Genomic DNA, 22,053 nt, shown 5'->3' on the forward strand with positions numbered 1-22,053 from the left:
CCTCCAGACTTCAGGTGCCTTCTCTAATCTCATTGTACTGAGGAAGCCAGCGACGGAAAGTGCCTCCACTCTGCTGTTCTTCCCTTCGGTTCACCAGCCAGTAGACCAGCCACCACGCAATGAAGGTGATTGCCATCAAAGGAAGAGTGATAACCAGCCACAATTGGAGAGCTCCTGACTGGAATACTTTTCCAGATTCCTGCTTGGAGGGGAATTTTATGATATCTGTACTCATCACCGTCTGGGAATTCAGGTCAGTCAATCTGCTCACGATACGGAATGGCGAAACTGGTCTGACGGGTGTAACTATTGAGTCTAGGTATCTTACAGAGATAAATGTGCCAGGTAAGAAGAACAAAGTTACAAGCGTAATAATCCTCATAGAAACGGTTTCTTGTTTGGTTTTCAAGGCAAGATGATGCATTGCTTCAGTGATAGCTTCCATTTTGGATGCTGAGTGCTGCGAATGTGTCGCAAACTCCTTACTAGCCTCGATATTAGAGTTATTGAGAAGTCCTGAGAGCTACAAGTAACGCGAGTTAGATTTTGCCTTCGAAATGTGCCCGAAGTTGAGAAACTCACTATGCTCTTTCTATTTTCCAGCAGTCGAAGCAGTGTCTGAGCACTAGAATGCTGAATTTCGAGATCGCCAATGATGTTTGCAATGCGCTTTTCGAAATAGGAAATTTTGACTCTGGTTTCAGACTTCAATTCAGACGGGCACTCGTCTGATGCAAGAACTGTCTGATAGTGTTTTCTTATGTTTTTCACTATCTTGATGTTGGCCTCGATGATGAGTAGGACTTCGTTTGTTTTGTCTTCGATGACCTGCACCTGTTGCAGGGTTCTTACCGAGAATACCTCGTCTTTTTCGGGTTTCTGATATGTTGCCTGAGATCCCATTGGGTCCATTCCAGGTGGCAATACAGGTGGTAGTTGAGGTGCTGTCTCGTCCAGTGGGGATACTGGGGGAGACAGCGGAGACATGGGTGGCTGCGGGAACGATGGACGATATTCTCCTTTCTCCATGGAGGAGCTGGAACTCGTATATTTCCTGGAGGAAGACAGTGTACGCTTCGTGTAAGCAGATATCGTTCTCGTAATTGACTTTGTATGCTGCTTTCGTTCCTGGTATGCTTCTGGTTCCACAAAGCTTCGAGCTTTTGGAATGTCAACGACCAACGCACGTCGTGTTAGTCGTTGAAGTTCCTTCTCTAGAAATGTAAGGTACCACCTCCAGTCTTCATCACACCAGTCACAAAGAACCAAGTGCGTTTCGAGTGCTGAGCCAAGGGAGCTTGAGACAGAATCGAAGGAGCTTAGCTCTGTCGAGGAAGAACCCTCTTCAATAGCGCTTGACGCTGATCGCACACGATCTCGGATGAGATGGCTCCCCTTCATTACAATCCAGCATGCTTTGCCTGTCACTAGATCAAATGAATGATAGACAGCAGTTTGTCGGATAGACCATGGGAAATCTTGGTCGATTATCTTGGGCTCCACGGACTTCAGACTGTAGCACATTCGGATCTCGACGCCGGAGCGACCAAGCTCCGGTATGATCAGACCTCCATCTGAGGGAACTAATTTTGTGTCTTCCCTGAAACCACTGAAAAGAAGGTCTTCAGCGTATTGTTGGTGCCCAAAGGGGAACACAAAGTCTAGAAAGCTTGGCATCACTTGGTGATGCGTAAGTGCCCGTACAAACATGCGCCGACTGGCTCTTAGGCATTCACGCGAGTTACGTGCATGTATGAATCTATTACAGTAAGCTAAGTGGATCTCAGTGTATAAGAATCAGTGGTAGCATACATGAACCGGGATCTAGGATCGTCTCGGACAAACAAGCGCTCCCCTTCAAGTCGTGCTATGAGCTCAAATTCATTCGCAACGCAGGTATTGTGGAATTCTAGCACATTTATTAGAACAATATAGTAAATCTTCACAAAGTACGAACCTTTCGCGAAGTCATCATAATCCCAAAGGTCAATACTCGCTTTTCCATCGACGCAGAATAGTCTCCCATCGTGGCTGTTCAGTCGCTTCAGATAGCCTTCTAAATGATGCCTCGACGTCGTTGGCCGGACTGTGTTTCTAGGGAAAGTTGCTGCTTTCAGTGTCGCGCCTCTGAGTAGTTCTTGATCCGGTAGAATAGTCATCTCTTCACATTCGGAAACAATTAAATTCTACAGTGCTTGGAAGACTGCATTGATTGAGAAGTGAAAGTCCTTGAAGAAGATTGAAGAGTATGAAAGCTCTGTGGACCCCTATGTATCTGTACGGAGGAGTGGCGGTGTTGAGAAAAAGGCATGCAAGGCCTCAACCGTCCAATCGGGGCTGTGAACGGTACACACCATGCCATGAGCACAGCACCACGAATTTAAGAAGTCGGAGCCCTCCACGTTGGCAAAACAACCTTCTCATAGCCCTGCAATCCGTGTCTAACCTCGTACAGCTAAAGCCTTGAAACCAGACCGTCCAACCCATCCTTGAAAAAACATGAATTTGTGAAGTCCCGCGCCACTTCCCTGGAACCTCACAGTACATCCTCGCCCTACTACCCAGTCTAAATCTGTCGCATAACCAAGCTCTGACATTCTCAGATGCACAGCCTGGTGAACATTCCCCCCCTCATCACTTACAGTCAACGTGAAAAGTTGGAGAAACTGACATCTTCAATAATACCCTCTCGATTTCAGCTCATCCTTTTCAGCCTACACAAATGAATCAGCCCCATCAATTGCCTTACTTACATAGTGCACCGGCTTACATCGGATAATTTCCTTGGAACCCAGAATTTTATTGTGTCGGAATCAGTAAACTAGAGAATGTCGTTTAGTATTCGTGTGAGTGTAGAAATGCTTGAGATTGAGCTAGTACCTTCGTAAGAAAATTCCAATTGCCAAAAAGTTCCTTCAGATAAGTGTTGACAATGTCTACCGTAAGACTGTATCGAGCTGTTGAGTCCCAGCTGGCATGCGACCAATCGAGGGTGCCCGACATCGTGGAGTTTGAGTGCTTGCTACGCCGAGGCGCTGTGGTGGGTTGTATGGCCGAGTAAACTTCGCCGCCCCGAATGACACGACGGAGGCAGTCCGTTGCTGCGCAGAGTTTGGGATACACGGCTCAGCTATCCTTGGGGCAGAAAGCCTGACTTAATAGTCTGGGGCTCCCCCGAGGCAAATTGATGCCTGTAAGGCAAAGGCTGCCTTCATGCGGGCGCAGCAGTGACACAATCACCCAGCCAGTAACATGCAGCCAGGATGGGTAATCAGCAGACGGGACAGGTGACCATGAGGCTGAGAAACCCGCTGCTGTGCTGTCGCACAAAGATACATATGTCCATCCTAATGTCCTGAAAACACCCCAAAGCTTGAGGGCAAGAACCACAGCCCTCAGGTAAAGACCATGTTAGTATTTCCGCTTCAAGGCCCTGTCCATAAAGTCAAAACATGGTTGTAGAAGCCTTTTTCGCAACTGAAACGGAGAATTATATGCTATAATTTTGAGTGCTATCAAAATATCAGATATTCTCGCCTTTCTGCAGCTTGAAGGCGTTGGAAACATTGTAGCACTGGAGTGTTTATCTGCGTTGAACACCACATTCGCATTACCCGAGAGTTCAACAATCCCAGAAAAGTCATCGGCGTCTTCCAAAATCATGAATAACGCCCTAATCCTGTTTGAGCTTAGTTACTGTTAGATTGAGAGTCCACAGCTCCATCTGCTTATGAAGGATAGCAAGACCAGGGGGGAAAATACACATTGACAGTGTTCTTGTTGTCTACTATATACCCTATGGAATCGTCCTACTCCAGGGATCTAGTGGTCTTAAATGTAAGAAATGTCTTTAAAAGGAGTGAAAATGACTTAGGTGTCGAAAAAGGCCTCCACCCGTTTTGACAATTGCCTCTGATAGTAGGCGTCTGATAGCCGATAACAGTGACATTCTTCATATCAGCTGCAGACCCATGCCAGGAGTGGAAAACACCTACAGCTATCCTAACCATACCGATGTAGATACCGATATAGATACCGATACAGCTCAAGTAACTTTCATCTCCGTCTCCCCGACATTTTCTGCATCACCTTCGCTTGCAGACTGGGCCAGTCGCTTAGTTGCTCAAAGTCAACAAACCAGTCCCACTAGTCGCAAAACACGAACCTTGCAGAGACGTAAATGACCAAGGCAATACAAAGAAGGCTGCACATTGGATCAACTCGATTGCTAGTAGTTGGTGAATTCCAGACCGAAGGGGAGATATGCCCGGCATATTTTTGAGATGAAAATATGCCGACAAGTAGAGCTGTCACTCAATATCCGACATTGGTCGGGAAGTGTGGTATAGGAAGCAGTGAGATTAGGGCTCGCACTGTCAACTAAGAAGACCTGCATCGACCATGCGATGCGCTCAGGTTTGATCTGGTGGTGGAGATTCACGCAGGTGGTTTCCCACGTATGTACCTATCCTGGAGCTGTAGCCTACTGCGAGGATTTTACCTCTGCAACGGACTCGTCAGAGCTAAACGAAACTCTCTACCTCGCCAAAAATCAATAGCGATAAGAAGAGATGTCAAATAAGCAGGCTCTAGAATCCGTGCAACTTTGTTCGACTAATTTGATGGTATGTAAGTGAATCTAAACATGCCACTGCTCATGTGAGCAGCGATATCTTGCCACTGCTGTACAGAAAATCCCTTTCGCTTTCCTTTAATGGCACCGAGAATTCTGGGATGTTGTCTGGATTGGCAGCGTGCATTTCGTTTCCTGGTTCGTGATTCCACGCTTGTTAGGTGCCATATATGAATTTAACAGCACAAGAGAGATGCTATAAGAACCATTTGTGCCAAGGTTCCGAGTAGAAGTATTCAGTTCAGGTCCGACACAGGAAGAAATCAAAAGCCGCCTACATCGCCAAGCCCAAGAACCACCGGCATCCGCATGAGAATTCGCTCCAGTGATAGTTAATGGAATATCTGAAACCAGGTTAGGTGAAAGGAAACTCCCATCCCATATTTTCTTCCTAATGACATATTGAGGTGTTGTAAATAAAGGTTCATTTTTGGGAATGTGGAATAGAGGCACGAAATATCGGCGATTGGATTGAAATCTATATATACTCCAGGACATGTCTGACAGGCTTCAAAGCTATTCCTGGGGTCTTACCCGGCGACTTGCTTGACAATCCTGCATCCCCGACATCTGCTTCCGGAAAAATCTGTCACTGCAGCAGCCCGACCCGGAGTATCAAGTAGGACCAGCTAATTGCTCGACGTCTCTATGGTCTTCGCGTAGGACATGTATTCAAGAAGACGAGGAAACATACTCCACTTACTTGAGTGCCCTACCTGTGATATTGTGAAGCAAGAGGAAACCGTGTCATGTGACCATGTCGTGGTCTCGTGGGTTAAGCGAGGGAATATTCGCCAAGCCTTTAATGCAAGCACTCAACGCGACCTCCTCGCGTGTCGACGCGACCTAATTCCGGTTTCGCGTCAGCCCCTTTCAAAACTTCAACCTCTCACTCTGTCCCTCTCCTCAGATACGCAGACGCAGCACAGCACAACACAGCACAACACAACACATTCGATCACAAACTCGAATATGGATCCAGCACAGTTGAAAGATGAAGCCGTCGCTGACCGCGTTCGCGCTGCTGCAGAATTTCTTGATCCAAGTATGGCCCCTTTCCAGAAAGACCCCGCTCATGCTAACCGCCGTCCGTAGGTGATCCCACTACACGCAGTTATCGATCAGATATTATCTTGATGCTGCAGAAGTTCCAAAGACGACTGGTAGTCAGCATTGATGAAGTGCGCGCACGCAATGTCGAACTTGCAGAGGGTTTGCTGCAGCAGCCGTTTGACTACGCCCAAGCCTTCGACCGAGCTCTCAAGGAGGTCATTCAGACCCTACCAACGACAAATTTGAAGCAGATTTCCGATGATACTATGTACTACTGCGCTTTCTCTGGGAGTTTTGGACAATATGCTTGCAATCCACGAACCCTCTCCTCGTCATACCTCAACCACATGGTTTCGCTTGAAGGAATTGTTACCAGGTGCTCTCTCGTGAGGCCCAAGGTAGTCAAGAGTGTGCATTACAATGAAAAGAAGAAGATCTTTCACTTTCGCGAATACAAAGATCAGACCATGACTTCTGGAGCCACTACTTCCAGCGTATACCCACAGGAAGACGAAGAGGGGAATCCTCTTGTCACTGAATACGGATATTGCACATACAGAGATCATCAGACTATCTCAATACAAGAAATGCCTGAGCGTGCACCAGCCGGGCAGCTACCTCGAGGTGTTGATGTCATCTTAGATGATGATCTGGTCGACAAGTGCAAACCTGGAGACAGAGTTCAGCTTGTTGGCATTTATCGATCTCTGGGAAACAGAAATGCGGGACACAACACTGCTCTTTTCAAAACGGTCATCCTCGCAAACAATGTTGTCATGCTATCATCCAAATCAGGAGGTGGAATTGCTGCTGCCACAATCACGGATACCGATATTCGTAATATCAACAAGATTTCGAAGAAGAAAAATGTCTTTGACCTTCTCTCCCAGTCACTGGCTCCAAGCATTTATGGTCACGAGCATATCAAAAAAGCCATCCTGCTGATGTTGCTCAGTGGGCAGGAGAAGAATTTGGAGAATGGAACGCATCTCAGGGGAGACATCAACATCTTAATGGTTGGTGATCCATCGACTGCAAAGTCTCAATTACTGCGGTTTGTCCTGAACACTGCACCCCTTGCCATCGCTACAACTGGCCGAGGATCGTCTGGTGTCGGTCTTACAGCTGCCGTCACGTCAGATAAGGAAACCGGGGAACGAAGACTCGAGGCTGGTGCTATGGTTCTTGCTGATCGCGGAGTTGTGTGCATCGATGAATTCGACAAAATGTCCGATATCGATCGTGTTGCTATTCACGAAGTCATGGAACAGCAGACTGTGACAATTGCAAAAGCCGGTATCCATACCTCGTTGAACGCTCGGTGCAGTGTAATTGCAGCCGCCAATCCTATCTTCGGACAGTACGATACCCACAAGGATCCTCATAAGAATATCGCCCTTCCAGATTCTCTCCTATCCCGTTTCGATTTGCTCTTCGTTGTTACGGATGACATTGATGATGCGCGAGATCGTCAGATATCTGAGCACGTTCTTCGTATGCATCGTTATCGACAACCTGGTACCGAGGAAGGAGCACCGGTCCGAGAGCAGTCTCAACAGACTCTAGGTGTCGGAGTTGAGCAGGAAGCTGATGCCAATCGCCCTACCGATGTGTTTGAAAAGTACAATCAGATGCTTCACGCTGGTGTTACGCTTACCACTGGTCGTGGTGCAAACAAGAAGGTCGAGGTCCTAAGTATACCTTTCGTCAAGAAATATATCCAGTACGCCAAGTCGAGAATAAAACCAGTCTTGACAGTAGAGGCTTCCGAGAGAATCAGCGAGATCTACGTCTCTCTCAGGAACGATGACATGCAAGGGAACCAGAGGAAGACAAGTCCCATGACCGTCCGTACCCTTGAGACCATCATCCGTCTCTCCACAGCTCACGCCAAGTCTCGCTTGTCAGCTCGTGTCGAAGAACGAGATGCTCTTGCTGCAGAGGCTATTCTTAGATTCGCTCTTTTCAAGGAAGTAGTTGAGGATGAGAAGCGCAGCAAGCGCCGCAAGACTAGACCCCTCGAGGATCTGTCTTCTGATGACGAGAGCTCGGATGATTCCGACTCGCCGCCTCCAAGTACTAGAGCAGGAACCTCGAGGACCCGCACTCCCGGCACAACATCGCGAACTCGTGCTGTGAATGGCAGAAAGGCAGGTCAGAATGGCTCTAGCTCTCGTACGAATGGTGACAACGGTGGAGATACTATTTCTGATGATGAGGAAGATGATCTCTACACTGCGTCGCCAAGAACCACAACTCAAAGATCACGACCAAACGGAACCAATGGCACAAGTGCATCTCAAACATCGTTCGCGTCCTCCCTACCTGTATCTCAATTACAGAGCCAATCTCAATCTCAGGAAGAAGATACTGAACTTGCTAGTGGGGCAGCTGCATTGAGCATTGCACCAACAATTACTCCTTCGAGGTTGACGCTGTTCAGAAGCACTCTCGGTCAACTGCTCAGTTCACCTCTCTTCGAAGACGATTCTGCTGAGGTTGACAATATCATCACTGCGATCAACAGAAGTATTGGTGGCTCAGGTGGAGGTGCCTTTGACAGGCCAGAAGCTGTAGCTGCCTTGAAGAAGATGGATGAAGCAAACAATATTATGTGAGTGCCACCTCTGAACATTCACAACGTAATCAACTAATATGATCTAGGTACACTGATGGAGACCTTGTGTACAAGATTTAGACAGAATTCGTCTATAGGGGGAGCTTTACTGGTCAGGAATATATTGAATTTTACGATTGTTACGTGGTGGTTGCAGGCGTTAAGGTGATGCCTGAGACCAGCACGGTTCGATTTTATGGCGTTTTGCTTTATGTTTGTAATGAGATATAGACGCCCCCTTGACTGATTAGGGCACAGCGAATGAGAGCAAGAGTCTATGATATTGCCTTTATTTCGATGATGCATTACCCCGTCTAATGCTCGCCAAACGTGCTCCACAAGGGATAGGGGGAAAAAAAGAAGAGGAGTGCTTATTCCACACAAGTCTAGTCAAAATCACAACCCAATCTTTTTCAAATAGTCCTCCAGCCTTTTCTCCACAAGAACACCATTCCACAACTCCACTTCTCCCTCATTACCCTCTTCACCAGAAGCAGCAGAGGTAAGTACTGGCACACCAACCTGCTCAATCATAAAACTCGCCGCCACACTCCCCCAAGCACTCGCCTCCACCACACCCCTCCCCCTCGCGAGCGCAATAGCCAGGCCACCCAGAAACCCATTTCCCCCGCCCGTCGGATCAACCACCCTCTCACTCTCCCCTCCTCCAAAATAAGCAGGTAACCACTTCTCAATTCCTGGATCAATTGGCACTTCTTCCTCCCTCACCAGCTCCCCATCCTCATCCAACAGTCCAGCAAACAGCGCCGTCATATCCATATCAAGCGTCAGTCCGCCCCTGGCATGATTTGCTGGCCGTCTCGCCTTCCGCATCATGCTCGGACGACGCGAATGTCCGCCATTCTTTGCTACGTAGCAGCCTTGGGCGCCGCACCGGACTACCAACGCGTAGGATTGTAGGGGCATGGAGCCGAGGAGTTGGTCGCAGGCGCGCTCGACCCAGGGTTTGGAGATTTGGTTGGTGAGGGAGTCGATTTCGGACCCGGTGTCGCCCATGAAGCCGGCGAGTTCGTTGGCATTGGGACTGAGGATGTCGATGTATGGGAGGCAGTTGGTGCAGTTTAGAAGCTCAGTGGGGAGGCAAAGGTCGGGGACGGGTTCCTGGGGTGTGTTAGACTTGATACTCCTCCTGAAGATGTGGGTTATAAGAGTTTGGGTATGTGATACTAGTAGTTTATTTCGGGAAGACATGAAAAGTAAGCAAGGGGAGAGCGTAAGGTGACAAATCAGATCATTCGGGGAAGGAGGGTTCATGTACCCAGATGAATAGTGGCTTCTCTATGTTCTTGTGAAGAGCTTTGCGGGCTCGAAGAATGGCTGTCACGAGTTCGATGCAGCGGGTTGGAGAACATATTAGGTGGAAGGACTTTGAGAGAAGGAGGGAGGGGGTCAGAGAGTCGGTTGTTAGGCGAAGTTTGGGCGTCGTATACTTGAAGGCACGATTTTGGGATGAGTCGTAGCCATTCCATCCGCGGGTTCTGTAGGAAGTGTTAGTGCTGTAATTGACTCGCGTTGTTGTGTTCTAAGGTTGTGAAAGGTGGTTGCAAGCGAGATGTTAAATTGGAAAAGTCCACAGCACAGAAGCCTAAAGAGCTGAGGATGATCCTGACAGGTTGCTCAGTGTTTGGGGGATGTTGCACTCACGTTAATCTACTATCATCTTCTCGAATAAGGCAAGAAGTCTGCCATGAAGTAATCTGCTCAGTAAGACTTGGCGGGAAATCAGATCCTTTATCAACAATCCACGAAACAGTTCGAGATAAAGGCGGAGGTGAGAACAAGCGAGCTCCTAATGCTGAAAACGATCCTGCTCCTCCGAGGATGTCGAAAACTGGTGGCTTTGGAGGGAGATAATGTATTTCATCTGAAATTGGTTTGTCAGACTCGATATGGCTGGCTGCATGCTGACGGAAAAAGGAAAATATAAGTCCGACAACTGGTCTTGGAAGGGAAAGAGAAAGTCGAGCTTGAGAGCTTTCCGACTGCTTGAACGATTGGAAGAATTAAGATGATGGATGACTGAGATATGAGTCGCGCGGGACAACTTCTTGAAAACAACCCTGCACTTCTTGATCTAATGTTGCTAAAACATGCGGGAAGACTGTGTACATTCCGCAACTTTGCAGAAAAATACAAGCTCATGTTAAGGCACACATGCAGACTTTAATATGGTGAAAGGATGCATCAATAGTACACAAGTAAACGAGTAAACATGTCCAATTCTATCAGAGCTTTCATTGATACAGCTGCCCCCATGTCTCACCGACACAAGGATCCACAGAAAATAAACAACAAGCAAAAAGCATGACATAGACAAGCAACAGGCCGTCTCACCTATGATGAACATTCCAAGTGTACAGAAATCGATCTCCTGATCGGGACAAATCTGGTCCCCGTCCTCCATAGTCCTTGAGTGGGAAGTTGGGGGGTGACCACTGTGGACTTGGTGCCTTCCAGTTGTACCTTAGAGTAGTTGTCTCAAGTGCGTCTCGGGGGGCAAGGCTGAATAACATTTAGCGATGCAGTTGGGGTAGGTACAGACAGTATCTTCGTGCCTGAGTTGGGCGATAGGCTATAGCCTCTTGTCGTGTTGGTGCCCGTGAGCCTCAGGCGTGTGCAGGCACGGCGAGTTGAGGCGAGGAGGCCCTGGAGGCCAAGGAACTGGGCCAGGGATCGCTGGACCTCATGCCGCTGGCTGCGTGGAGCTACAATATCACGCCTCCACCCCAGGGCCAGGGCCAGTACTACTAGTCAAGGCAAGGCACCAACCTAATAATGTCAACATATTATAACAGAGCTTGGGTCCTGTCCTGTGTTGCAATCGTTTCTTCGTCCTCGTCCTTTCACATCGCATCCCGCCTCTCGCAATTGCTGTCGCAAGCTGCACTGCACTGGACTGCAAACATCCACCCCTTTTCGCCCACGTCAGTCAAGCAGTCAGCCAGCCTGCCAGCCGTCGACTGCCCCAGCGCATCGCATCGTTGATCATTCCTCAATTCTCTCTGTCACTTGGGACACCTCAGCATCGCTGGTCCCTGCAGCCACCATGGCAGCCAACAACATGCATAATCTGACTACCCTCATCAAGCGGTACGGTGATACCTTTTTCTTATTCCTAATTTCATACGCATACGCATACGCACTCATTCTGCCCTACCCCTACCCGCAACAGTCATGGACGACAACTCCGTGCCCACCATCCACAGAATGGATCTAACAGGTATCCTGAGCAGGCTCGAAGCTGCCACCTCCCGACTGGAGGACATGGCATCTTCCTCCGTCGAAATCCCAGCCATCAATGGAGCTCCCACGCCCGCCCCGACCGGCCCTCTTCCTGCGCCGCCTGTTGCAAAAGCGCCCTCGCCAAAGCCCGTCCAGGAAGCTCTCCCCGAATCGGTTGAGGACTTCGATGCCTTCATTGCCGGCACTGTGAAGAAATACGTCAACCTCAGTGATGAGTTGGGAGGGCCAGTTGCCGAGCAGGTAGGGAGATTGGCAGATGATATTGGAATTGAGGGTTGACAGATTTACAGGCCTCCAGCGTGCTGCGAGCATTTGCTGGACAACGAAAGTTCATCCTCATTACGACGAAAGCGAAGAAGCCTGATATGAGCAGTCCGGTCTTTATGCAACTATTGAAACCTCTCCAGGATTCTATCACGTCTGTCAGCGAACTTCGAGATGCCAACCGTGGATCGCCCGTCTTCAACCAGCTCAGCGCTGTTTCCGAGAGTATTGGTGTGCTTGCTTGGGTCACAATGGATTCAAAACCACACAAGCATGTTGAAGAATCTTTGGGTTCTGCACAATACTGGGGAAACCGAGTATTGAAAGAGTTCAAGGAGAGGTGAGGCCACTATGGCTTTCTAGGGCGTACGAGCTGACTTGTGACAGCGATCCAAAGCAAGTTGAATGGATTCAGTCATACTACCAGGTATTCAAGGATTTGGCAGAATACATCAAGCAAACTTTCCCCCAAGGTATCCCATGGAATCCAAAGGGGCTTTCTGCGGAGGAGGCTATCAAGGCCGTTGAGCAAAATCAACCAGGACCTCCAGCTCCCCATCCAAAAGCTGCGGCGGGAGCGCCCCCACCACCTCCTCCACCAGGACCTCCTCCGCCACCTATAAAGTTCGATAATGCTCCTCCCCCACCACCAACCGCGGGAGGCGGTCTCGATGCGGTATTCAGCGATCTGAACAAAGGAGAAGCCGTCACGAAGGGCCTCCGAAAAGTTAATGCCGACCAAATGACACATAAGAACCCAGCGTTACGAGCTGGTGCTACAGTACCGCAAAGAAGTGACAGTGCATCAAGCGTCTCGTCGAACCGTGGCAAGAGCCCTGCTCCTGGGAAGAAGCCCAAGCCTGAAAGCATGCGGACGAAGAAGCCTCCTGTCAAGAGACTAGACGGAAACAAGTGGATCATTGTAAGCTCATACTGCCAGACTGTGGAAGTTCAGTTCTAATTGATCAGGAAAACTACGATAACGAGTCTGCTCCAGTCAAGATCGATGCCACTATGTCACAGTCTATCCTAATCAGTCGCTGCAATAAGACCACCGTCATGGTCAAGGGTAAAGCGAATGCCATTTCCATCGACAACTCACCACGATTGTCCTTAGTGATTGAATCTCTCGTTTCGTCCATTGATGTCATCAAATCCTCCAACTTTGCTCTGCAAGTTCTCGGCACACTACCGACGGTTATCATGGATTCCGTCGATGGTTGCCAGATATACCTCGGTAAAGAGAGTATGCAGACCGAAGTCTTCACCAGCAAATGCTCTGGTGTGAATCTCAACATCATCTCAGGAGACAGTGAAGAAGATGAGGACTACAAGGAGGTGCCTCTACCGGAACAGCTGCGCACTTTCATCACCGAAGATGGGAAGATTGAGACTGAGATTGTGGAGCATGCTGGATAAATGAGTGTTCGTGGATGTGTAAGTGGTGGGCATTGTGAAGGTTTAGACTTTCTTGTAGAATATGGGGTGTATATATCAGTTCAGGAGTTGAGCCGGGGAGCTTAGCCTCTGGTCAAATCCCAGGGCAAGTCAAAGCATTTGACAATATATGTTGTCATTCTGTCCTTGATGCATGCCATGTATTATGACTGAATTTACCAAGTGAAGAATAAAGCGCCTGCTTGGTGATAAGAGTACCGGCTTCAAGATGTGCACTTCGCTTAGCCAAACAACAGAGAAATTTTGCAAGTCCAAAAGAACAACTCCTTTTATTGCCAAATAGCTTCAGAGCAAGGACGGCCCCCCTAACGAACAAACTGTGAAAAACAAAAAGAGAAAAAAAATTGTGTTCGTGTAATCAAGGTAACTCCTCGATTCGCAGATGATGCGGCTTCTGTGGATCGAACACAGTGCCTCCAGATATCGATATTCTTGAATTTCGAGGATTCCTGAAGTTGGGCTTCAGTCTGGCGCTCTCCCAAGTGAGCTAAAGCCGCTTTTGGGGGTGTTTGATGAAGAGAGAAGAGGCTTATTTGGCTCTATGTCCGGGGAGAGCTAGATCGATGGCTTGTTGTGGGGTGGGTCGGGAGGATGTCGGCTGCTGGGAGGGAGTGGAGTGGATAATAGGCGTGACTTTGCTGTTGTTCAGAATTGGGAAATGTGTTTTGGGCATTGAAGGGGTCAGGTTGATAGAGATAGGTAATTGTGTTCATCAGGCGTTTGGGCATTGGTTTAAATGTTGATGGCTCGGCAGAAGACAGAACTAGTACTCGGCAGGTGATTATGTTTGATGGCTACTGTGTTCGAGTAACTTGAACGGGAATGAATGAAAGTTGTTTCGAATGAGTAGCCAGGCATAGCAGATTTGCCGTACACCTTTCCCAAGTAAGAAAGCTTGTGCTAATTGATATTTCCTTAGCTGCAGGAACATTGCGTACTTCGTACTTGGACCATTTTCCTGAAAAATGCGACGACGAGCGGTGATACGATTTCAAACAAGGAAACTAGCCTGGATAGGTACCTAGAAAATCCGAATGATAAAATAGTTCCACGGAATTCACGGAGGTCGAAAACAACTTATCGTTCCGTGGCTCGTACAAACTAGATCCTGGATCCAGTCCGTTCTGACGCTCGGCCAGCCGTCGACGAGTATCGCCGCAAATGCTGTGATAGTATGCTCAGTGGCAAAAGGACATTTCATTTGCCAGTTCTCTTTTGACCTAGTCAATTCATGACTCCGTAGATATGTACAAGCGCCTGCCCATTATCTAATGCCCCTTCTATGATCCACCACTCGCTTTCTTCTCTACTTCGTGCTCCTTGATCTGTTTGCTCCAGCTAGAGGCCCATCAGCAAAAACCCTTCCCGTATGAATATCAGAATGACATACTACCGACTTGGGAAGAATCGCCCTTCTTCAGGGAATTTCGACCGGAACTCTCTCTCCGCGCTCAACTTCCACATCATTGCCGTAAGACCAACGATGAAAACGCCGAAGACTGCCGTGTTTGCTTTCCAGTTCGAGGGTTGCGAGTACCAGCCACCAGCTGGTGACCAGACATGTTTGGGATATCTGCACTATGAGTTGAGCTTGTGCCGGTGTGGTTTTTGAGGTTAGGATGGAAATTGAGGTTGGTTAGGAATGGTGTTGAATATGATGTAGACGAGCGATTGACTTACGGGATCTTGCCGCCGCCGCCCTATAAGCTGTTAGTAACGATCTAATTCAAATGCCAGAGCTTGGAAGCATACCATCTTAATCAATTGCTTCGATTTGCGGGTTTGAATCTGCCTTTGAGGAGATCGCGACGTCGAAACTCGGATTAAGCTCCATTAGCCGGATCCATCTTAGACGACACGTGACTCAAATTTCTATCCATGATCGTGTGAGAAAGCTCCAAGAAATTTTGGGGACTTCAGAAGGGAGCAACACAACGCCGCATCCTACTCAACCAGCCTCGCTTTCCCTTTCCTTTCATCTGCAGGGCTAGAGTGAGGAGGAGTCAGGACTGGACCGATGAAGAGAATTAGATTGGAACGGTTGGGCGGGCAATTGCTCTCGCCGCGCAAGAACACTCGACCATGTTGTCTGCGGCCTCGAAATCCTCCTTCAACAAGCTACGTAGCTAGCTTTACAACCCACCAGCAGATACGGTCACAGTCCACAGTTTCTTCGTCTATCTCAGACGAAGTCGTGTACGAAGATGGAGAAGAATCAGAGATACAGCCCCCGAGCAAGAGACATCCTTCAAGCCCCTATCCCTCACCACTCCCGGACGCAGCATTAGGCTCTGCAAAGCTCGCTGCTCTACACGCCCGACTTTCCCTTCCTAAGATACTGCCTCTACAGACAATGGCACGCACGCTGGTCGATCCGTCTGCAGACTCGAACACCCGCTTCAACAATGCTTCGCTTGCTCAAGTTGGGGGCTCCTTGATATCTTACCACGTCGCAGAGTACCTACTCTGTACATACCCACGTCTACCTATTTCAGTTCTGTTCGCAGCGGCATATGCGTACAACGGGCCCAAAACTCTACAAATGATTGGGCGGGAATGGGGTGTTGAATCCGCGGCAGTTCCAGGCTCAGAAGTAGATCCTGGTTACTTGCAATTCTCGAAGCTACAGGCTGGAGCGGAGATCAAGGCGCAAGGAGGGACTACGAGGCCGGACAAACTTTTTTTCTACAGGAGGGGAATGAGCAGCAGAGTGGTATACGATGACGAGTTTGGAGACACGATCGCGAGAAACAGAGATGAGACGGAGCCTCTACCTTCCGAGACAGCATATTCGAATTTTGTGAAAGCGGTAGTCGGAGCGCTTTACTTGCATGTCGGGCGGGAAGCGGCGAAGACATTCGTCAAGCAGCACATCTTGAGCCGACATCTGGAGATATCAACGCTGTTCCAGTTCAAGGAACCGATGAGAGAGTTATCGAGATTATGTGCACGAGAAGGGTTCGAACACCCAGTCGCGAGGATGTTGAGTGAGACGGGACGGAGGAGCAGATCGCCTGTGTTCGTGGTGGGCATTTACAGTGGGAATGACCAGCTTGGTGAGGGTGCTGGAGCGAGTTTGCAGGAGGCGAGGACCAGGGCTAGTGTCAATGCTTTGAAGGCCTGGTATCTCTATAGTCCTGGCAATAATGTGCCTGTGCCTAGCGATACGGAGTCATCGAATGCAAAGCCTTGGGAACCAGTGCATATCGATATGGGAGAGGTCATCCACTAGTGCCCAACTAGGGTTTGTGGTTCAGTGGTGGAAGATGGGGCAGATGTATGCATAGCGAGCGCGAGCGTCCGGCATTGTATGATGGAGAGGGATGACTGGCGAGCACTCGAGATCAGAGTTGACGCCTTGTGTATTATTGGAATCTCCTTGCTTCAAAATCATGCATTGTAGGAGCCTCGATCATTGGGTTGGAGTAGATGTGTAAACAGCTGTAGAATATTTTGATGGACCTGGTAGATTCAATGATACACTACCCTCCTCCTATCTTTGTCATTACCTGGAACAGTGCTTGTAAACAAATTCCCATTAGAAGAAAGTGCGAGCCATGAACAGGGTTGTGGCGGCTGGCATGCGAAAAGGATTCCCTTCTAGCCATCAAATCTTTTCCTACGAAGAGGGATACTTTGCTTTTAAGCTTTGATAGCACTCCCAAGATTCCTCATAATCCAGCACTTATCCCAAAGAAGAGAGGTTTGTTCAGAGGATGTGATTCTGATTGGCCGATTGGAAGTGGGAAAACATCAAAGAGAATGAGAACGAAAATGCCATGTACAATTGAGATCCATTCTTTGGTGTCTAAGAGTTTGTGTATGCTATGACACCTTTTTCAATCACATCCTAGCAATCCAATGCTACTGCTCTCGTTTTCGCATAGTACAATGGTTCATTCCGTGTTGCCCAAGTAATATGAGCAAATATGGCCATAAGTAGAATAATGACCTTCTGGAGAATAGTTAAAAGAGAGAACAAAGATTCCCTTAACGCCTGCCGTGAATGGATTCCATACCGCCCCGATCGATGCATGAAGACAAACTGACTGCATTGTCAGTGTCTGACTCGAGCTAATTTTTGATGATTGCATCCTCAGGATTGTGTGAGAATTCTTACCGGAAATCAAAAAGATTCGGGTATCACGAGTCGGACTTGACGTCGACTTTCTTGGCTGGCTTTTCCTCTGCTGCTCCAGCATCTTCCTCACGAGCACGCTTGTTGCCGTTAGAGGCTGGCTCGTCGGTCTTGGTGTCGACCTTCTTGGCGGCACTCTCTTCACCACCATTTGCTTCCTCGCGAGTGCGCTTCTTTTCGGAACTGTCCTCGAATTTGATCTCCTTGGTGTCAGCCCTGAAGGAATGTTAGTCAATGCTTTCGCTGAGTCTTGGAGCTCCTGTAGGAGGCCCTAGGATTGCGTACTTTTCCTTGTCTTCACGCTCTTGATTTCTGTCGTTGCCACGATTGTCACGTCGGTTTCCACGACCCCCTCGGCTATCTCTGCCTCGGCCTCTGTTGTCCTTGCGGTTGTCTTTGAATCCGCTGGCACGATCATCCTCACGGCGCTTCTTCCAGTCATCTGGATCACGATCACCACGGGGCTCTCGTGGTTCCCGTCGGTCTCCGCGTCTATCACCACCACCACGACGATCTCCTCCACGATCCCCACCTCGGCCCCGTCCGCGACCTCGTCCTCTGTAGCCGCGTTGCTCCATAGGCTCGATCTTGCCAGACTTGATTTCTTCCTCCTTCTCATCCATATAACTGGAAGTTTGGGTCAGAGAACTTTCAAAGGTTGGAGGTGCCATTGCCATGTTAAGGAGATAGGGAGTTCAGGACCAATTGGGATGGAGACTTACGCTCTCTTCGACTTGATCAAGAGGGTATTTCCCTTCCAGAGAGGCTTGGGGTCTAGAGCGAGGAATTTCTCAGCAGTCTCATCATCCTGGAATTCAACGAAGACAGAGCCTTTGAACAGCTTCTGATCGGTACGACGAAGACGGACAGAGTTGGTAGGGCCATAAGGAGCAAAGAAAGCCTCTATATCGAATTGCGAACCTGGCTCCTCATCGCCGAAACCCTTGGCGTAAATTGATCGGGACTCAGCTCTGGACTTTGGAGTGGTAGGATCGTATGCAACTGCGCGCTTGACCTCTTCCATGCCCTCTGGGCCAGATACAACGAGGAACTTGCTAGCGCGAAGAGCTTCAACAACGGCAGACTGTGGCTGGAACCGCTTCATGCGCCCAAACTGGCAGATTTTGGAGATTGCGACTGGAAGGTTCGAAGATCCTTGGGTCAAGTCGTTGAGGTAGGTGTCGGTGGGCAAATTGGTGTCAGAAAAGTAGAACTCAACCTTGCGGAAATTGTTAGTGAGGTGGGTGAAATACAGGAGCACTGTGGATGTCTACCTGAGCCCTGATCTTTGCTGGATCGTCAGTAGTAGGCAAGATAGATGGATCGTATTTGCTGTTATTCTTGTAATTATCCCAGTCTTGTTTGGCACTGGTCTTCAGAACGCCGTTCTCATCATAGCGCTTGCGATCTTGCTTCTTGCTAGCCTTCTCGTCCTTAGATTCGGATCCATTCTCGACCTTCTTCTGATCAGCATCCTCCTTCACTTGACCATTGGCCGGCTTGGATTCAGTCTCGGCGGCAGCCTCTGTTGGCGCAGAAGAATTGCCTGCTTCTTTATTGACGCTTTGGTCGTTTGGGAGAGAAGTGGCAGATGGGTCTGGCTCAGTAGCTTCAACTTTGAGGTCAGACATCTTGGGTAGGCTGTATCTTGAATGTGGTAATTGCAGTTGTAGAGTATTGCGAATGGAGATGTAGTAGATTCTAAAGCTGTCGCCGATGGCCAAAAGTTTATGCGGTAGCTCTGCTGCTGTGGGCGCGCTTTTCCTATTGTCGGCGGTGAATCAGTAACATGAAAAGTGACTCGCAAGGTGAGCAATGGCGGGGTACAAAAGCCGCTCCAAACCAACAAATTACCAATACGAGTGAGAGATACTTAGGGTCGCATGAGGTTATACTTACGGATATCTGTATTCGCTTCAATCAACTGGATAATACTGTTAGTCGATTGAATTGAACTGTTGTAAATTTGCGCGGTTCTGGTTCTTCACCAGAGCGAAGTGGGACATATGCAGCAGAGAAGAGAGCTTCGAAATTTCATTCGCTTCAAGCGGCCGCTTTTAGCTTGCGGCTAATCCCGAAGAAGACAAGCGCGTATCTTTTGGTGCAGTAGAACTTTGGACCTGACATTCGAGGAGCTTGGATTTGAAGATTAAAGGTTTCTAAGCTGCACTCTATCCACATAGAGTCAATTCTTCCAAGATGGGAAGAAAGCGATTTCACAGTTTAAAACAGGTGGTATGTGCTTGCGTTTCCCATCTGCCTCTCTCATGACCTAATTAATATCTCCAGAAATTTCGCGCATCATGGAACAAATACAATCTCTACAACCTCTCACGTCTAAAATCCATCAACACTCCGTACCTTACCTTCTACCAGCAGAAATGGAAAGCCAAGTCCATGTCCCGAGCATACCACGGCGAGCAGATCCGGGAAAAACAGTGGCAGAGGATGTTCACGCCAAAGCTCAATGCAGTAGTCCCCATGGACCCAAGGTATCTGGCGGAGAATGATGGATCGGAATTGGCTGCTGGCCGAGGGTCTGGACTGGAGCAGCCTATTAGCCCGGATGATATATTACGTGTTGGGAGGAAGCGTATCCCATACATGCATATGACTTATGCCCCAATTGAGAAGCGGTTGGATATGGCCATTTTCAGAGCCTTGTTTGCTAGTAGTGCGAAGCAGGCAAGACAGTTTGTCACCCATGGCAAGGTGAAGGTCAATGGCAAGAAGGTGTGTCCGTCTTTTTAAGTCCCCAGGTCTAGCGACTGATATGATACGATTTAGATGCCCTACCCAGGATATCTCCTGAATCCAGGAGACCTTTTCCAAGTTGAGCCTGACTCCGTTTTGTTCGCCACAGGAGCACCAAAGGAGATGGAACAAACGAAGAAAGGAAGACAACTCCGACGATCCTCAACAAGAGTCAACATCACGATGGACAAGCTGCGTACAGTACGACGAGAGAAGAGGGCAGCAGAGCAGGCTGCTAAAGCCCAAAAGGAAGCCGCCGCCGAAGCAGCAGGAGAGCTTGTCAAGCCCCGCGTGAAGGTTGAAAGGCCGACGCTACAAGACAACATAATTATCCGCCAGCAACGGCAAGCCGACGCGGTCGAGCTCCTCAATCAAGCAGACCTTCTCTTCAATAACAGGAGGAAACCTCTTAGCGCCAAACAGAAGCAGGATCTCAGAGCCTTGGTCAAAAAAGTACGAGTCTTCCGAGGGCAGTGTTTCCGGCTACCCATCGACAAGCTGGAGAAGACACGTGTCGAGATCTCAGAAGAATGGAAAGAAGTCCGAACTCACCCCAGACAGCAAGCCAAACGGGAAAGGGCACAGGCAAAGAAAGCCGCCACGCCTAAAGTGGTAGATCCGAATGCGAAGCCGAAAATCACATACAATCAAAAGATCGTAAAGCAGCTAGAAGAGGAGCGCCAGCTAAGGATGAGGAAGATCAGAGAAGAGGTACATGATCCCACTAAACCATATGCGACACCCTGGCGCCCAAGACCGTACATGAGTGCTTTTGCATTCATCCCGAGATATTTGGAGGTCAATCATAAGATCTGTTCTGCGGTGTACTTGAGAGATCCAGTTGCGAGACCGGGACTGACTGAAGTTCCAACACCTTTCCCACAGGATGTTCAGCAATTAGCCTTTACATGGTATCTGAGGAGGAGGTAGACAGGTGAAAGATCATGTGGTACTACATAGCATGGCTTGGGAATGAGTGGAGAAAGGCTTCTATAGTGATGTGGGAGCTTTGTAACTTGTATTATAGTCGAGGTACAAAAATTAGGTCCTTTCCCCTGCACTATACGCCATGATAACATTATTCCCAATGTCAACTCTCATCCGGGACTTGGGAGCATCGTTACATTCAAGCGACAAGCCAGCCAGTGTATGTGGCCCATCCTAACACTGCCTAGAACATACACATAATGGGCACCCCGAAATCATCAATCAAACGACAACTGAAGACATTCCTTTTCCCTCCTCACCTCTTCCTACCTCCCACAATTCAGTACCCTGTTTCACACCCCTACTAATCTCGTGACAAAAATCACCGACGACCACAACACCAGGTTCACCTGCTCTCGCCTATGCACTCGGCAATGTCCTATCATCGTACAACTGCCACTTCCTCAACTAGCGCCTCTGATTGGCCGGCTCCCAGCACCACGGACCGTTCCGAATTTGTAGATGTGCAACAAAAGTTCAAAGATTGTGAGGCAGGGCGGAGCGGTCCGTTTTGTAGACATGCAACAAAATCTCGAGGAATATAAGATAGGCGGTGTGGTGGAAAAGCGTGAGGCGGTGCTTTCCAGTCTTTCGGCTGCTAGAGAGTATGCGATGCTAGGTAGCCATTGTAGACGATTGGCATTCTGGCCACGGCTCAGGGAGGAAGATTCGTGCTGTTCTCATTCGGAGAAACTTAAACCAGGTCGTACCTACATCTAAATGGAGAAATCTGTAGCAGTCAAAAAAGGTCGTAGAATGAAATCTTAATGGTCCAGGAAATCTAACTACACGGCGATATTTGTACAGCGACAGTCGACGACATGAAAATTCAGTCCATTCACCACTCCTGCTTGTACCTATAAGGACAGCTCTACCCAAAAGAGG

The 22,053-nt window shown here is 48.7% G+C and overlaps 9 protein-coding genes and 1 non-coding gene across 10 annotated transcripts; 4 read left to right on the forward strand and 6 right to left on the reverse strand.

Annotated features, from left to right (window-relative positions):
• Positions 1-10: 10 nt before the first annotated feature.
• On the reverse strand, positions 11-2,159 carry ONS95_000981 (uncharacterized protein; the record flags this gene model as incomplete). The annotated part of the gene is made up of 5 exons (XM_058494162.1): positions 11-241; positions 329-523; positions 583-1,759; positions 1,813-1,909; positions 1,958-2,159. The coding sequence occupies 5 exons, from the start codon at positions 2,157-2,159 to the stop codon at positions 11-13; spliced, it is 1,902 nt and encodes a 633-aa protein (XP_058364365.1).
• A 516-nt stretch (positions 2,160-2,675) lies between these two features.
• Positions 2,676-3,003, reverse strand: ONS95_000982 (uncharacterized protein; the record flags this gene model as incomplete). The annotated part of the gene is made up of 3 exons (XM_058494163.1): positions 2,676-2,714; positions 2,771-2,821; positions 2,881-3,003. 3 exons carry the CDS (start codon positions 3,001-3,003, stop codon positions 2,676-2,678), a joined length of 213 nt encoding a protein of 70 aa, XP_058364366.1.
• A 2,509-nt stretch (positions 3,004-5,512) lies between these two features.
• MCM3 (MCM DNA helicase complex subunit) lies at positions 5,513-8,959 on the forward strand. The gene is made up of 3 exons (XM_058494164.1): positions 5,513-5,678; positions 5,729-8,300; positions 8,351-8,959. The coding sequence occupies exons 1-3, from the start codon at positions 5,606-5,608 to the stop codon at positions 8,382-8,384; spliced, it is 2,679 nt and encodes an 892-aa protein (XP_058364367.1). The 5' UTR covers positions 5,513-5,605; the 3' UTR covers positions 8,385-8,959.
• ONS95_000984 (uncharacterized protein) lies at positions 8,700-9,425 on the reverse strand (the record flags this gene model as incomplete). Its single annotated transcript, XM_058494165.1, has 1 exon — positions 8,700-9,425. A coding segment is annotated over one exon (726 nt), but the record flags the coding sequence as incomplete, so codon positions are not given.
• A 2,073-nt stretch (positions 9,426-11,498) lies between these two features.
• Positions 11,499-13,250, forward strand: ONS95_000985 (uncharacterized protein; the record flags this gene model as incomplete). The annotated part of the gene is made up of 4 exons (XM_058494166.1): positions 11,499-11,807; positions 11,858-12,171; positions 12,219-12,753; positions 12,801-13,250. 4 exons carry the CDS (start codon positions 11,499-11,501, stop codon positions 13,248-13,250), a joined length of 1,608 nt encoding a protein of 535 aa, XP_058364369.1.
• A 425-nt stretch (positions 13,251-13,675) lies between these two features.
• ONS95_000986 lies at positions 13,676-13,786 on the reverse strand. The gene has a single exon. It is a non-coding gene; the product is annotated as a tRNA-Phe (tRNA).
• A 107-nt stretch (positions 13,787-13,893) lies between these two features.
• On the reverse strand, positions 13,894-15,111 carry ONS95_000987 (uncharacterized protein). The gene is made up of 3 exons (XM_058494167.1): positions 15,042-15,111; positions 14,970-14,989; positions 13,894-14,862 (listed from the first exon to the last, which is right to left on the reverse strand). The coding sequence occupies exons 1-3, from the start codon at positions 15,042-15,044 to the stop codon at positions 14,679-14,681; spliced, it is 207 nt and encodes a 68-aa protein (XP_058364370.1). The 5' UTR covers positions 15,045-15,111; the 3' UTR covers positions 13,894-14,678.
• On the forward strand, positions 15,112-16,796 carry ONS95_000988 (uncharacterized protein). The gene has a single exon (XM_058494168.1). It carries the CDS (start codon positions 15,307-15,309, stop codon positions 16,519-16,521), a length of 1,215 nt encoding a protein of 404 aa, XP_058364371.1. The 5' UTR covers positions 15,112-15,306; the 3' UTR covers positions 16,522-16,796.
• ONS95_000989 (uncharacterized protein) lies at positions 16,797-19,429 on the reverse strand. Its single transcript, XM_058494169.1, has 6 exons — positions 19,327-19,429; positions 18,702-19,191; positions 18,150-18,646; positions 17,713-18,054; positions 17,410-17,643; positions 16,797-17,334 (listed from the first exon to the last, which is right to left on the reverse strand). Exons 2-5 carry the CDS (start codon positions 19,056-19,058, stop codon positions 17,433-17,435), a joined length of 1,407 nt encoding a protein of 468 aa, XP_058364372.1. The 5' UTR covers positions 19,059-19,191; positions 19,327-19,429; the 3' UTR covers positions 16,797-17,334; positions 17,410-17,432.
• A 142-nt stretch (positions 19,430-19,571) lies between these two features.
• On the forward strand, positions 19,572-21,937 carry NAM9 (mitochondrial 37S ribosomal protein nam9). The gene is made up of 3 exons (XM_058494170.1): positions 19,572-19,662; positions 19,717-20,160; positions 20,215-21,937. The coding sequence occupies exons 1-3, from the start codon at positions 19,627-19,629 to the stop codon at positions 21,109-21,111; spliced, it is 1,377 nt and encodes a 458-aa protein (XP_058364373.1). The 5' UTR covers positions 19,572-19,626; the 3' UTR covers positions 21,112-21,937.
• The last annotated feature ends 116 nt before the right edge of the window (positions 21,938-22,053 follow it).

This window comes from Cadophora gregata (genome assembly GCF_030347475.1).
Source record: "Cadophora gregata isolate MNR1 chromosome Unknown scaffold_1, whole genome shotgun sequence".
NCBI lineage: Eukaryota > Fungi > Ascomycota > Leotiomycetes > Helotiales > Ploettnerulaceae > Cadophora > Cadophora gregata.